General features: G+C 38.8%; 1 protein-coding gene across 6 annotated transcripts in view; it reads left to right on the forward strand.

Moving 5' to 3' along the window:
- The window catches only part of KIF27 (kinesin family member 27), an 81,957-nt gene that overhangs the window by 39,233 nt on the left and 27,677 nt on the right, over window positions 1–15,047 (forward strand). For all 6 annotated transcript variants that reach the window (XR_010322955.1, XR_010322956.1, XM_003407798.4 and 3 more), the window contains 2 exons: window positions 4,153–4,350; window positions 11,205–11,318. Coding sequence is in view for 4 of the 6 variants with exons in the window: in XM_003407798.4 (XP_003407846.1) it covers window positions 4,153–4,350; window positions 11,205–11,318 (312 nt within the window). In the remaining 2 variants the exon portion in view is untranslated. The remainder of the gene's footprint in view (window positions 1–4,152; window positions 4,351–11,204; window positions 11,319–15,047) is intronic.

Raw genomic sequence — 15,047 nt, forward strand, 5'->3', positions numbered from 1 at the left:
TGGCAGTGGGTTTGGTTTTAGTATATTTCTTCATTTAAGAAGAGTTATTTTAATCCTATTATCAAAAGAATCCTTGTTGTTGTTGTTGTTAGGTCGAGACAGTTCCGACTCATAGCGACCCTGTGCACTACAGAACAAAACACTGCCCGGTCCTACGCCATCCTTACAGTCGCTGTTATGCTTGAGCTCATTGTTGCAGCCACTGTGTCAATCCACCTCGTTGAGGGTCTTCCTCTTTTCTGCTGACCCTGTACTCTGCCAAGGATGATGTCCTTCTCCAGGGACTGATCCATCCTGACGACATGTCCAAAATATGTAAGATGCAGTCTCACCACCCTTGTCTCTAAGGAGCCCTCTGGTTGCACTTCTTCCAAGACAGATTTGTTCACTGTTTTGGCAGTCCGTGGTATACTCAATATTCTTCGCCAACACCACAAAAGAATCCTTGGGTGACTCAAATCGTTTAGTGCGGGACTACTAACCAGAAGGTTGGTGGCTTAAACCCACCCAGAGGCACCTCAGAAATAAAGCCTGGCAATCTGCATTTGAAAAGGTCACAGCCTTGAAAACCCTACAGAGCAAAGTTCTACTCTGCACATGTGGGGTTGCTATGAGTCAGAATCAACTTGATGGCAACTAATAACAATAACATTATCAAAAACCATATGACAAGAAATAAAAATAACCATAGTCAATTGTCTCTTTAAGTCAGTTTTCTAGAACCGTAACTGATTGGTTTAAGAAAAGTTAATAACTTTGAGTATGACAACGCATCCTTAATTTCCTAGTGCCTGGATTTAGCTATAACTTCAGAAATAGCTACAGTTGAAATTTCCATTCTAGAGGAGCCATTTCATTACAGAGAGATTTTGTGTAATGAAGCCATTTCCAGGTACTTTTGGGATGGTCATGGAATTGAATTGTAACTTAACCTATTAAGAATATTTTTTTTTGGAAACTGTGACACAAATATTCTTTTCTTTCAACAAAATATTGTTTACTGCACACCTCCTGTGTGCCAGGCCCGGTCCTCGGTGGGGCTGCAGAGGTGAACAGGCCAAAAAGTCCCTCCTCCCAGGGAGCCTAGATTCTTCCTACCTCAAACTCCTGGACATCTTCAGTAAAAACGTTTACCTAAATAGCCTTTCAAGTCACCAACCAACTCAAAATAATATGACTTGGATGTTTGAACTGCTTAGAGGCTGACATGATAGTTGTATATGTCACGCTTTCCACTCTCCTTCAGAACGGTTACTTTCAGAATACATATTTTCATCATGTAGTAATTCACCTGAGAGAGCTTGGGATCAATTCTTTTTCACTTCTTGACCCTTTTATTGGGGCTACAATGTCTAACAAAATATTCATATTCACAAAACATTACTAGAACAAAACAATGAAGATTTGTCTTTTATGTTTACTGTGAAATGTTATTTATAGTTTCATAGGTTTATATACTAGCTTTAGTTCTATTTGTAATCCTTATACTCAACCTTAATAAGTAATAACCAGAATTACTGTTTTTTTTAAAGAAGTTATTTACCATACACTTCTATCGTTTAAGTCATATATAGATTTAGCAAAGACTATTTTTATATTTTTTCAGTCTCACATAACTAAAATGGTTGTAATTGAAAGATTATTATAAGGTTTGTGAATTATCATGTCTTTTTGTTTCCCATGTTCCCTGCCGCATATCCTTTTATTTTAGGGGTAACTAATTGCTGTTGAGTTGATTCCAATTCATGGTGACCCCATGTGTGTCAGAGTAGAACTGTGCTTTGTGTGGTTTTCAGTGGCTGATTTTTCTGAAGAAAGCCAGGCCTTTCTTCCAAGGTGCCTCTGGGTGGACCCAAACCTACAGCCTTTCAGTTAGCAGTCAAGTGCATTAACTGTTTGCAGCACCCAGACACTCCTCTACGGGTACTGGTGAGGAAAGGAAAAGGAAAGACACAGAAATTAAGCTCAAAAGAAATATCTGCTGCAGCAGAGGACTGAAGCAATTTTTATGTGTAGTTTTAGAAATTTCTGTGGCTTTGACATAACCGTGCACTAATCATGGAGATGAAGATGATGAGGATGGTGGTAGGGGTGATGATGAGGACAGCAGTTACCATTTGTTGAGCGTCTGCAGTGCCATATACATACCAAATGTTTTAATGTATTATTTGATCTTTATTTAATTCTTTGAAGTTGGTGTTTTTGTCCCCATTTAACAAATGAGGAAACTGAGTTTAGAAAGGTAAAAGATCTCATTCAGAGTCACGTGGTGCTGATGATAATACCAGTTTTTAGTACTCTATCATACCCTTTAAAAATATTGAAATACTAGTGTTTTTACTGGTGGGGTGCAATTATTTCAATATTCAAAAAACGAAATCTATGTTTTGTATGTCTTTAGATGTACATGGAGTCCTGGTGGCGCAGTGGTTAAGAGCTCTGCTGCTAACCAAAAACGTTGGCAGTTCAAAATCCACCAGTCACTCCTTGGAAAGCCTATGGGGCAGTTCTCCTCTGTCTTATAGGGTCACTATGAATCAGAATCAACTTGACAGCAGCGGGTTTGGTTTTTCTGGTTAGATGTACACAGAGTTACATGCTGCAATAGTATCTTAATTCTAACAAAAGTATACTTTTGAGCCCCTCTGTTAGGGAGAACAGCATCTGTACAGTAAGTATAAAAAACAATACCAACCGTATCTCACTTTTAGATAAAATTATCGGTTTTTATACTGATATTTTCAATATTAAGTGAAATAGAGACTAAAATGCTGGTATGGTCATTTTTGCTCCATGATTGCAGTTACTGTCAGTGATAGTGGCAAAGCCTGTATACACGTCCAGGGATGGGAAACTGCAAAGGCTGTACTGTGGCCCCTGAGCCAGTGGTGCTCAAAGTAGTCCATCTGGGGACTGTTCATTGTTAGTCTGCAAGAGATCAAGGTAGATCAGCGCACTGTTTCCCTCATCAGGAATGTCTTGCAGTAAAACAATGCCAGCTGCATCTAACAGTTTGCTTAGTGGTGCCGATTGGCAATAACAAACAGTCCCCAGACTAGCACTCGTCCACAGTGCACGCTTTGAGTAGCACTGCTGTAAGCTACAGTGTCTGTGAATAATTTAGTTTAATTTAAACAAGATGTGTTTCCGTTATCAATTTATTGCTAAAATAAAGGAGTGTCTCCCGGGAGAAAGCTGTGGCAGTCTGCTTCCATAAAGATTTACAGCCTTGGAAATCCTATGGGGCAGTTCTGTTCTTTCCTGTAAGGTCACTATGAGTCGGCATCAACTCAATGACACTAGGTTTGGTTTTGGTTTGGAAGAGGTACTTAGTGCAATGCTAAGCACAAAATTATAATACTCTGGTGTTTTATATTAATAGTGTAAACTCTTTGAAAATGTTAGCAAATTGTTAACGCTTTCTGCAGGTGATTTTATCTAGATGGGGAGGAATTCAGCTTAAGATAAGTGTTAAAATAGCAATTATAATGGGCTGGTCACACTCAGGGGAAATGGTATCACTTCTGATCATCTTTACTCAGGGATTAGTGGTTTAGACTACAGCTGGATATAAAAACAAAGGCACAGTAGAATAACATGCAGTCATATAGAAAGAACACATCTATGTGGAGAGATCTCTAAGATAGGCTGAAAAGAAAAAAAGGAGGTGGAAAACAGTATATATAAGAGATACACAAAGCTGCATGCATACATATGCATAAATTATTTCTGGAAGGATGTTTAAGAAATTGGTAATTTTCATGTTAGAGAGCAGGACAGATAGATTAGGAATCTGAAATAAAAGAGTCTTCTAAAATATAAATTCTATTTTGAACTGTTTTAATTTTTACCATGTTGCATATAATATTTTTTAAATGAAAGAACTCTAATAAAAAAAGCAGAGAGATCCATTTTGTTCTGCTTGGTTGTCGGCATCAGGAAGCCCCATCACTCTTTACACTTTTACATATCTGGTGAAAATAATGGTTGCTTAGTTGTAAAAGAAGAAATGTAGAGAAACAATTGTCTGTGAACTTACCAAAAATAAAAATGAGGCAAAATGCCTCCTTTGCCATTAAGTGAAAATATAAGTTTAGTTGAGGGATGCGAGAGATGTGGTTTTTCATGTTGAAATATCCTGTGTCATTTCAGGTTTTGCAGAAGAAGCAACAGGACAGTAAGAAATTGGCATCACTGTCGATCCAAAACCAGGAACGTGCTAACGAACTAGAGCAGAATGTAGATCACATGAAATATCAAAAGGCACAGCTGCAAAGAAGACTTCGAGAAGAGAATGAAAAAAGAAAGCAACTGGATGCAGAAATTAAGCGGGATCAACAAAAAATCAAAGTAATACTGTCATACTTTCCTGCTCAGCATAATATGAAATGTTGAACGGCTCAGAGCTAATGAAGCCAAGGTTTTGATTCCATTATCTAACCTTGGCCTGCCCTTGGCTGCTGTCCTTATTCATTTGAAAGCCTTGTTCATCTACATTGTAGAACCTGTTTGTTGAATTCTGAGTACTGTCATGAGGGCTTTAACTTCACAAAAGAAGGTACAGTGATATAGTTTCTCTTACTAGGACCTTAACTTTAGCTGAGGGTGTCAAAAACATAAATACATATAACAGACTCATTTCCCATTTTCAAAGTGATTTGACACGGGAAAAAAAAAAATAGGGTAAAATGGTACCGTTTCACTCACAGTGAGCAGAAGCATGATCAGACCGGTATGCCCAGAAGTCCTAGAGCACAAACTGGGCTGGGGAGGACCTGGTGGTGTCAAGCTGAGACTCTAGAGTCCCAGACTAGCCTGGATTCAAATCCCAGCTCTCTCAGTTTCAGCCTGGGTCACTTGTTGAGAAAATCACTTACCTTCTCAAGTCTGCTTATTCTTTTTTTTTTTCCATCTAAATTTTGTTTTGTTGTTAAGAATATACACAGCAAAACATACACCAATTCAACCATTTCTACATGTACAATTTAGTGACATTAATTATATTCCTCAAGTTGTATAACCATCCTCACCCTCCTTTTCTGAGTTGTTCCTCCCCCATTAACATAAACTCACTGTCCCCTAAGGTTCCTATCTAATCTTTCGAGTTGCTATTGTCACTCTGATCCCATATGGATCTTAAAAGAGGATAATGCACAAGGCAGACATTTTTTTTTTACTAGTTAAGCTAAATTATTGTTTGGTTTTAAGATGACTTCAGGGGGTATTTTTGGTTTAAGGTTTAAAGATTATCTCAGGGCAATAGTTTTAGGGGTTCATCTACCGGTATGTTTATTCTTAACTAAAATTACCTAAATCATATTTGCCTCACAGAGCAGAAGATGATCATAATAACAATAGCAAACACTTTTCTAGTATGTTCCATGTGTCAGGCTCTGTTCTGTTGAAATGTTAAGCTGATCCCAAGGCTTAAGGACGTTTCCTAGATTTTTAACATAGGAATATAACCTGTTCTCACATCTTAAAAAAAAACAATTTAAGCTAAGTTACTTAATTCTTTGTAATAATAACTATTATAGTGATAGTTAACATTTATTATTTACCTTTGATCAAGACTGTGCTAAGCACTAGAACCCTGGTGGTACAGTGGTTCATTGGTCGGCTGCTAACCAAAAGATTGGCAATTCAAATCCACCAACTGCTCCTTCAAAGCTCTATGGGGCATTCTATAGGGCCGCTATAAGTTGGAATCAACTGGATGGCTTTTTTTTTTTTTTTTTACTGCTAAGCACTTATGTGCCTTATCTTATTTAGTCCTTTTTTCTCCTGTATTTTCAGCTTTGTTTTCTCATGAATTCTTTCTTTAAACATCTGAGGTTTTTCTCAACATGAGATTATCCTCCCTCAACCTTATTTTTCCCTTTAACTACTCTCTCTCTTTCCCTTCCCCTTCATAACCAAACTTCTTGGAAAAGGTGGCTGCTTCTGTTTCCATTGCCTCTGCTTCCTCTCATTCTCTTCCTTTCCAGCTAGTTCTGACTCTGCCACCCACTTCAAGGCTCTACTACCCACTTCAACATGTCTGACTAGTGTTGTCACTAAAGTTCTTATCTTACCTAACACCTTAGTTGCATCCAGCATAGTTCAGCACTCTTTCCATCTTGAAATATTTCCCCCTTTGCCTTTGTGACATCACATTCTCCTTGGTTTTTACTCTCTTCCTGGTTGTTCTTGGTCTTTGCTAGCTCATCCTGCTCTACCAGTCCTTTAAATATGGGAGTTCCTCCAGGCTCTGGCTTTTGCCCTTGGATCTTTTATATTCTTTCCTGGGTCCCCTCATCTTTTTCCATGGCTACAGTCAAACTGACAACTCCAAATTTAATCCTTAATCACAGATCTGTGCTTTGAGCTCCAGATCCACGTATGCAACCATGAATATCTTCACTAGGTTAACCTGTAGATGCATTCATGGTCTTCCTTACTTACTTCCTTCCCCCGTGCCCCTCTGTGAGGGAGAATGTAGTTCTCCAGTGTGGTAAATTAGAAATCTAGGAGTTATCCTTGACTCCCCCCTCTTCCTCATGACCCATATCCAGTGAACCACTAAGTATTACAGATTATATCTTCCTAATAGCTTGAATCTGTCCAATTCTCGTTTCCACTAACAACCTACTCCTTGTGACAGTCCTTCCTACAGTGAGGCTCATGCCTGCCTGATCTCAGCTTCTGCCCTCAGAGCCCACAGTTTAAACCATCAAGACACATTACTCTCGAACTCCATGCTTAGGGAAAAGAACAACAAATTATCTTGTTTTAAGAGTGCGTAGTCTGCTGAAATGCAACTCTGCTTGTTACTTAAAATTTTTACATTCTTTCTTAGGGCAGTTTTGTTCCTTCTAGCCACATCTTCCTTAATTCTAGCCCAGTGATTCATTTAAAGGTAGGACCAGTCCCTGGAGAGGGACATCATGCTTGGTAAAGTAGGTCAGAGAAAAAGAAGGAAGACCCTCAACAAGATGGATTAATACAGTGCCTGCAAAATGGGTTCAAACATAGCAGCAATTTGAGGATGGTGCAGGACCGGGCAGTATTTCACTCTGTTGTATATAGATTTGCTATGAGTTGGAACCGACTTGACGGTACTTAACAGGGAGTATTCCAGAAAATGTCTGCCCCAAAGATATATTGAAATTTCCACTTTATGCAAAAACAGAAAGCCTGGTCATGGTCCTAAAGGACTTCCCTCCTTCTGTTTGGAGCTAACTTTCTGACACTCTTGTTCATCCATTTTCTACTTGTCTCTACTATTTCCAGAGAATACTACAGCTTCTCACAGGTTCTTAGAGCAGCAGTTCTTTTTTTTTTTTTAATTGTGCTTTAGATGAAGGTTTAGAGACCAAATTAATTTCTTACTAAACAGTTAATACACATATTGTTTTGTGACATGGGTTGCCATCCCCATGACATGTCAATACTCTCCCCTTCTTGACCTTGGGCTCCCCATTACCAGATTTCCTGTCCCCTCCTGACTTCTCGTCCTTGCCCCAGGCTGGTGTACCCATTTAGTCTCGCTTTGTTTTATGGGCTTGTATAATCTTTGGCTGAATGGTGACCCTCAGGAGTGACTTCAGTACTGAATTAAAAGGGTGTCCAGGGGCTATACTCTTGGGGTTTCTCTGGTCTCTGTCAGACCAGTAAGTCTGGTCTTTTTGTGTGTGTGAGTTAGAATTTTGTCCTACATTCTTCTCCAGCTCTGTCCGAGACCCTCTATTGTGATCTCTGTCAGAGCAGTCAGTGGTGGTAGCTGGGCACCATCTAGTTGTGCTGGACTCAGTCTGGTGGAAGCTGTGGTGCTTGTGGTCCACTAGTCCTTTGGACTAATCTTTCCCTTGTGTCTGTGGTTTTCTTCATTCTTCCTTGCTCTAGTTGGTGTGACACCAGTGGAGTATCTTAGATGGTCGCTGCAAGCTTTTAAGACCCCAGATGTTACTCATCAAAGTAGGATGTAGAACACTGTCTTTATAAACTATGTTAAGAGCAGCGGTTCTTAACTGAAGTCCATGGATGGACTTTAAAGAAGAGTTATGAGATCCTTTGAAATTGTCAGTGACCTTGGGCTTTTTACTTCTCTAAGCATCAGTTTTCTCATCTATAAAACAGAATTTCTAATAGTCCTGCTTCATAGGATTATTGTGAGGATCAAATGGAATATATAAATAGATGTGAAAAAGTACTATGCCTGGTACACAGTAATTTTAATATTATAACAGGGATTACAATATGAGAAAAAAGCAATAGTGTCTACAGCAACATGTAGAACAGGGAATTTGACCTTCTCTACTGCAGTATATACAGTTTAAAGTATATGTGAAAGAACAGGAATAGGAGAGAGTCAGCTCCATGTATAAGGTGCCTTTATTTCAGCATCCTGACGTTGCTGTGACCATGACGGACTAAGTTATAACTATGAACTAGAGCTAGGGAACCCATGGCCATTGAGTCGATTCTGACTCATAGTGACAGAATAGAACCGCTCTATAGGGTTTCCAAGGAATGGCTGGTGGATTCGAACTGCCAACCTTTTGGTTAGCAGCCAAATGCTTAAGCACTGTGCTACCAGGACTCCAAAAAACCAAACCAAACCTGTTGGCATCGAGCCAATTCCAACTCACAGTGACCCTATAAGGCAGTAAAACTGCCAAATAGGGTTTCTAAGGAGTGGCTGGTGGATTAGAACTGCTGTCCTTTTGGTTAGCACCCAAGCTCTTAACCACTGCACCACCAGGGCTTCTGTAGAGCTGGGGAAGCATGAAGAATGACCCATTAAAAAAAAAAAGAAAGAAAACCACTACCATTGATTCTGATTTATAGACCCTATAGGATAGAGTAGAACTGCCCCATAGGGTTTCCAAGGCTGAAATCTTCACAGAAACAGACTCTCACATCTTTCTCCCATAAAGCAGCTAGTGGGTTTGAACTGCCAACGTTTTGGTTAGCAGCTAAGCACTTAACCACTGTACCACGAGGGTTCCTTATGAGAAATTAGTAGGTGGTTAATAATACCTGCCACCTGTCTATCAGTTTGTCACACTGTGGTGGCTTGCATGTTGCTATGATGCTGGAAGCTGTGCTACTGGTATTTGAAACACCCATGGTGGACTGGTTTCAGTAGAACTTCCAGGCTAAGACAAACTAGGAAGAAAAGCCTAGTGATCTCCTCCTGAAAGTTAGCCAATGAAAACCACATAGATCACAATAGAATATTGTCTGATATAGAAGATGAGCCCCTAGGTTGGAAGGCACCCAAAATACACAATGGCCACAATAATGGATGTGAGCATATGGAATGATCGTGAAGATGACGCAGGATCAGGCAGCATTTTGTTCTATTATACATGGGATTGACATTTGTCGGAGCTGACTCAATGGCAACTACCAACAGCAATTAATGTAATACAGTGCAAATTCACTCATAACTCAGATGGGCATAGAAAGTTTCTTTATTTAATCTATAGCAGAGCTGTCTTATTTATGAGCCCCTTAACCCCACCCATGTTCTCATAATTGCCGGAAAGTGGGAACTAACCAAATGTCTTAATTGGTTCAGATCTTTCCCTGTTAATTTAAACATTTTCTTTAAGTAATTCTTGGAGTTTCTAAAATAAGAACACTCAGCCTCTTAGCCTCTCCTCTCTTTCCTTCTTTCCCTAAGACGGCACCCAGTGTATGTGGTAGTCAGGTGTGTAGTTTTTATTGCAGCCTGTGGAGTTGAGGGGGGAGGGGTTCTTGACTTCCTTGGGTGTGACTGGCTGGAATCTGCTCCTCCTTGTCTACCTTGCCCAACTTACCTTGCTGGCGCATCATGATGAAGCCCATAGCTGGTATAACTCATAGTCTGATCTTGCTCTCGGCGTAGAGTGTAGTGGTGCTTTTGGCTGACTTTGGCTTCATCTCATCTCCCACTGACATTCTAAACCCCTCTCAAGGCCACTAGGTTTTCCATCTAGCTTGGGTCCAGCAGCCTGTTCTCACCCCTAGTTGTGGGGTCAGTTCTCCATGATAACTGATCCCCATTGGCTCTCAACTCTGAATCCATCCCACATGAGTTTGAGGAGTGCCAGCTAGTCTCTTTCCTGACTGGAGTGCTTTGCTCTTTCAGCGAGGCTGGGCCCCTGGATGGCAGTCTGCGTTCTCTCTCCTAAATGGGAGGAAGACGCAAAGGCCCCATCTAGCATTGGCGATACCTTTACTTACACCTTTTGGGGGCAAAACTTAGAGGAACATTGGAACACACATCTTTCTTACTGTCTCTTTTCTCCTTTCTACCATTCCCAGGGATGGAAAGTGATAGGCTTTCTTTTACTTCCTTCGTATTAGGCTTCCAGAATGATTTGTGGAGAAGGTACGGTTTTGATATTATTACTAATTTGTCGAATTAATAGAAAGATGAAATAAAAAATGAAAATATTCAAATAAAAGCCCTATGTTTTATTATTAGATTTAACAAAATAGGAGTATTTTTTCCATTTGCTACAAAAGTTTCCAAATACTTCTGGTTTCTGTATTATCATGGAGCAATAACAGATAGTACACGGACCTACCCATGTTGATTCACGACCTTCCTCCTGATTCCTGCCAGGTGTTAATGGCGGACAACAGCATCTTCTCTGTACCCAGGAGAGCACCGTGAGCACTGGGCCTCTTAACTTGACTCTTAAGATGTGGATGGACACTAAAGCACTCTTCACAGGACCATGATCTGTCTTGCAAAGCTATTCTCAAGTTGCAAAATCCCATTTTTGAATGCTAGAAACACCATGACTTTTCTTAATGCATTTCTGATGTAATGCATCCTAATATCCCCAAGGCAGATGGGTGAAGGTAATGAGCTCACTGTGAATGTAATGAGCTCAGAAAGGCAGAAGAGGAAAGTACATTTATAATTTTCAGATGCTGGCTTTTATGGTAACTCGTAACACTGAAAAAGAATGAAGAAAACACCCAGTTTTGCTTGTAAACCCTGATTTTTGCCATTTGATTTCATAGCTTCTGGTGAGGGGCTAATATTTTTTTCTTCTCAAATAATATTCATATACTAATTTTCAATCTTTTTGCAACTAAAAGTAAATGTTAAGAAAATGATCACGGAGTTTATTACACTTAAAAAAGAAAGTGATTATCTGCATGAATATTTAACGATAGCAAGGTAGTAAAGCAATGAGGTGTTTTTCTTTCTTTTTCTGTAGGAACTACAGTTAAAAACAGAACAAGAAGAAGGTCTAAAACTGAAAGCTGAGGACCCCGATGAATTTAATATGAAAAGGAGAAAAGGACCATTTGGAAGTATAGGCCAGCTCCAGGTTTGTTCATTCTATTTAGTGTTTCCTGAGGGAGTTTTTTTTAAAGATTGCCTAAAAAGAGGTTAAAAAGTGGTAGGTTTTGAATAAATCTTCAAACCCTAGACTTTTTCCACTTAAGTGTAAAACTTCTAATTTTTTTTCCTGAAACTTTATTAAAAAATTACATTCTTATCTAGAAATGTGCTATATTCTTATTTCAGGAAAGATGGGCTTATTTGAAAGTTGTTGTGGAATGTGAGCATGGACCCATGTTCACTAGGTTGTATTTATTCCCATATAAAGGCTAGTCTATTGCCATGGAAACAAGTATAATTCTAGAAATTCTGCTTTCCATTAAAACATAACCAAATTGTATGTGCACCATATATAATGTGTTGAAGAGCTATTATTTTAGTACCATATTTTAAAAATAAAAATTCACAATCCAAAAATAGGTTCAAAGTTCAAAGAAACTAAAAATTTTGATTTTATATACAAAATGGCAATTATAAAAACCTTACTGAAAGAATACCATACTTAAAATTTTAACTGCAATCAAAATGAAAATATACTTACCTTGATGTTGAAAATTTATTCTCTCTTCTTAAACTTTACATATTATACTTTAATAGTGAAGTTTAGGACACGGATTTAGTCCCTGTTATTTATTTCACTGGGGTATTTTAGAAATCGGTCATGAGCTCTCTTTCTGACATTCTAAAAAAAAAAAAAAAAAAAGCATTTCTGGGATGGAAATGGTATGTCAAGGGAAGGGGAACAGGAATGCACAGAAAAGTGAGGCCCACTTTTCAAAATGTTAAGGACCTGAATTTTAAATTCATGCAGTGATAAAAATATTTCTGTTCCTTGCACTAGCTGTGTTGGGTTTAAAAAAAAATAAAAAACAACTTCATGTGTCTTTAGTGTTGCAGAACAAAAACCCATTTTCCAAAATTTCACTATAAACAAGGGTGAGACTATAAGGTAGTCAAATGAGTATCCAAAGATCTTATAATGGGACATTGATTTGATACGAAGCTCCTTTGTAAGAAGAAAGTATTTAAAATTGGAACTGTGTAGTATAGCCTATTTTTATAAAAAGGGAAAGAACATAAGACATTTTCAGAAAAGTTACTAAGGTATACTGAACTGTACAAATGATAACCTTTATTATATCAAATGCAGAAAAAATGCAGACACCTAGCCACTCTTTAAAGCACAGCTAAAATATTACCTCCTCTGTGAAGCTAGGAAACTCTGGTAGCATAGTGCTTAAGCGCTACAGCTAGTAACCAAAAGGTTGGCAGTTTGAATCTACCAGTTGCTCCTTGGAAACTCTATGGGGCAGTTCTACTCTATCCCGTAGGGCTGAGTTTTAATTGACTAGACGGCAACGGGTTTTGTTTTGTTTTGTTTTGTTTTCTGTGAGGCTGACACTGACGTTTCTTCCATTTTGCAGGCAGAACTAATTTGTCCTTTCATTTTGGCTTACATAGCACATTGGAGTTAGTCGTCGTTATGGATTCAATTGCGTCCCCCCAGAATGTGTGTCAGTTTGGCTAGGCCATGATTTCTAATTGTGCAATTGTCCACCATTTTGTCATCTGATGTGATTTTCTTATGTGTTGTAAATCCTACCTCTATAATGTTAATGAGGCACGATTAGAGGTAGTTATGTTAATGAGACAGGTCTCAATCTACAAGATTAGGTTGTGTCTTGAGTCAGTCTCTTTTGAACTATAAAGGAGAGAAGGAAGCAGAGAGACAGGGGACTTCATACCACCAAGAAAGAAGCACCAGGAGCATAGCGTGTCCTTTGGACCCAGGGTCTCTGTGCTGAGAAGCCCCTAGACCAGGGGAAGATTGATGACAAGGACCTTCCCCTAGAGCCAACAGAGAGGGAGAGCTGTCCCCTGGAGCTAGCTAGCACCCTGAATTCAGACTTCTAGCCTCCAAGACTGTGAGAGAATAAATTTCTCTTTGTTAAAGCCATCTGCCTGTGGTATTTGTGTTTTAGCAGCACTAGATAACTAAGATAATTGTATATAGCATTTATCATCAAGAGTCAAAATTATCTGGGTTCTGTTTCTGTCACCCCAATTGGAATGGAGATTACAAAGCATATCTTATTCATCTTTCAGATGCCATTCAGCACAGATCCCAGTCAAGGAATGTTTATAGAATATGTTTAAAATAATTGCTAGACTTCATTGGGGCTCCTATATGTGTTTCTAAGGAATAACTGAATGTAAGAAAACTAAAGTATTTCTATAGTTGCTTTGGGGTATCTTCCCTGTACCTAATAATCACAGAACTAGTGTTTTAGGCTTCTGTGTCATTTGGACGTGACAGTGCTTATAGAACCGTACAATCTAGGTCTGGATGGAAGACTGCATAGCTTTGGGTCTTTCTGGCCTTGGCCACTTTATGCTTTTTCTCATGCATATTTACTATCCCACTGTGTTAACAGAGTGTTCTAGGCAGTGTTTTTATCAGGTTTGTGAAGATCTGGAAAACAGGTGACAATGTTGATTTGTTTTCTTATTATTTGTTGTTTTGGTGGCATTGCCTCATTAACTATGTTCACAGTGCATATGTACTCAGTGGCATTTATCTTGGACAGTCCTATTTTATTCATTTTTGTTTGTACTTATTTCTGGGGTATGCTTAATTCAAGTGAGTAGTAAGATATTTATTTTGGAGATTTATTTTGTAATTATTTTATAAAATAATTTATAATTATTTGATGTTCACAAGCAACAGTGCAGATTGTATTTCCATGCTTCATCATCTAGGTCTTCCATTGTGTGCATTCGTTTATTCACCTCACTGATTGAATCATTCATTCACTCATTCATTTAATGTTTTATGGAGTACCAACCATAGGCCAGAGAGTATACTAGGCATTGGAGATAGACTGATGAAAAGCACAGCCCCTGCAATCAACCAAAGAGTTCAAGTGCAGGACACAGGCTAGTAGAGCAACCAACAGTCTTAAGTGGAGACGTGCATCCTACAACAGAGAAAACGATCTCCAGCAGGTTCTGAGGACCAGCTCTTAATATACGTAAAGAAAACTGGCAGCCCTTTCTTTGTCAGGTTAAGAACTCCCAGGCCCCGTAACATATTTGGGAAGTAAATTTGAATTCCTTATGAAACAATACCGCAACATGTTAACTGGAACCACTTCTTTTTAAATTGTGCTTTACGTGAAAATTTACAGCTCAAGTTGATTTCTCATTCAAAAATAAATACACATATTGTTTTGTGACATTAGTAACAATCCCCACAATGTGACAGAACAGTCCCCCTTTCAACCCTGTGTTCCCTGTGTCCATTTGACCAGTTCCTGCCTTCTCATCCGGCCTTTGGACAGGAACTGCCCATGTGGTCTCGTTTGAACTAAGAAGCACATTCCTCGTGTGTATTATTTTTTGTTTTATAGTCCTGTCTAATCTTTGAAGAGTGGGCTTCAGGAATAGTTTCAGTTCTGGGTTAACAGAGCATCTGGGGGCCACAGTTTCAAGGGTTCTTCCAGTCTCAGTCAGACCATTAAGTCTGGTCTTTTCATGTGAGTTTGATGGGACCACTTACTTCTTGAGGGTTTCAGATAGGAACACTGATTTCTCATCCTTGCTGATAGTTTTTAAAAGATCATTTCAGATGTTGCAGACAATCTGAAGTTATATTATTATCATACAAATGTTACGGCAGAATAAAAAACAAATGATTGCATTTCTTTGGAATTTT

This window comes from Loxodonta africana, chromosome 9 (assembly GCF_030014295.1).
Source record: "Loxodonta africana isolate mLoxAfr1 chromosome 9, mLoxAfr1.hap2, whole genome shotgun sequence".
In the NCBI taxonomy this organism is placed as follows: Eukaryota; Metazoa; Chordata; class Mammalia; order Proboscidea; family Elephantidae; genus Loxodonta; species Loxodonta africana.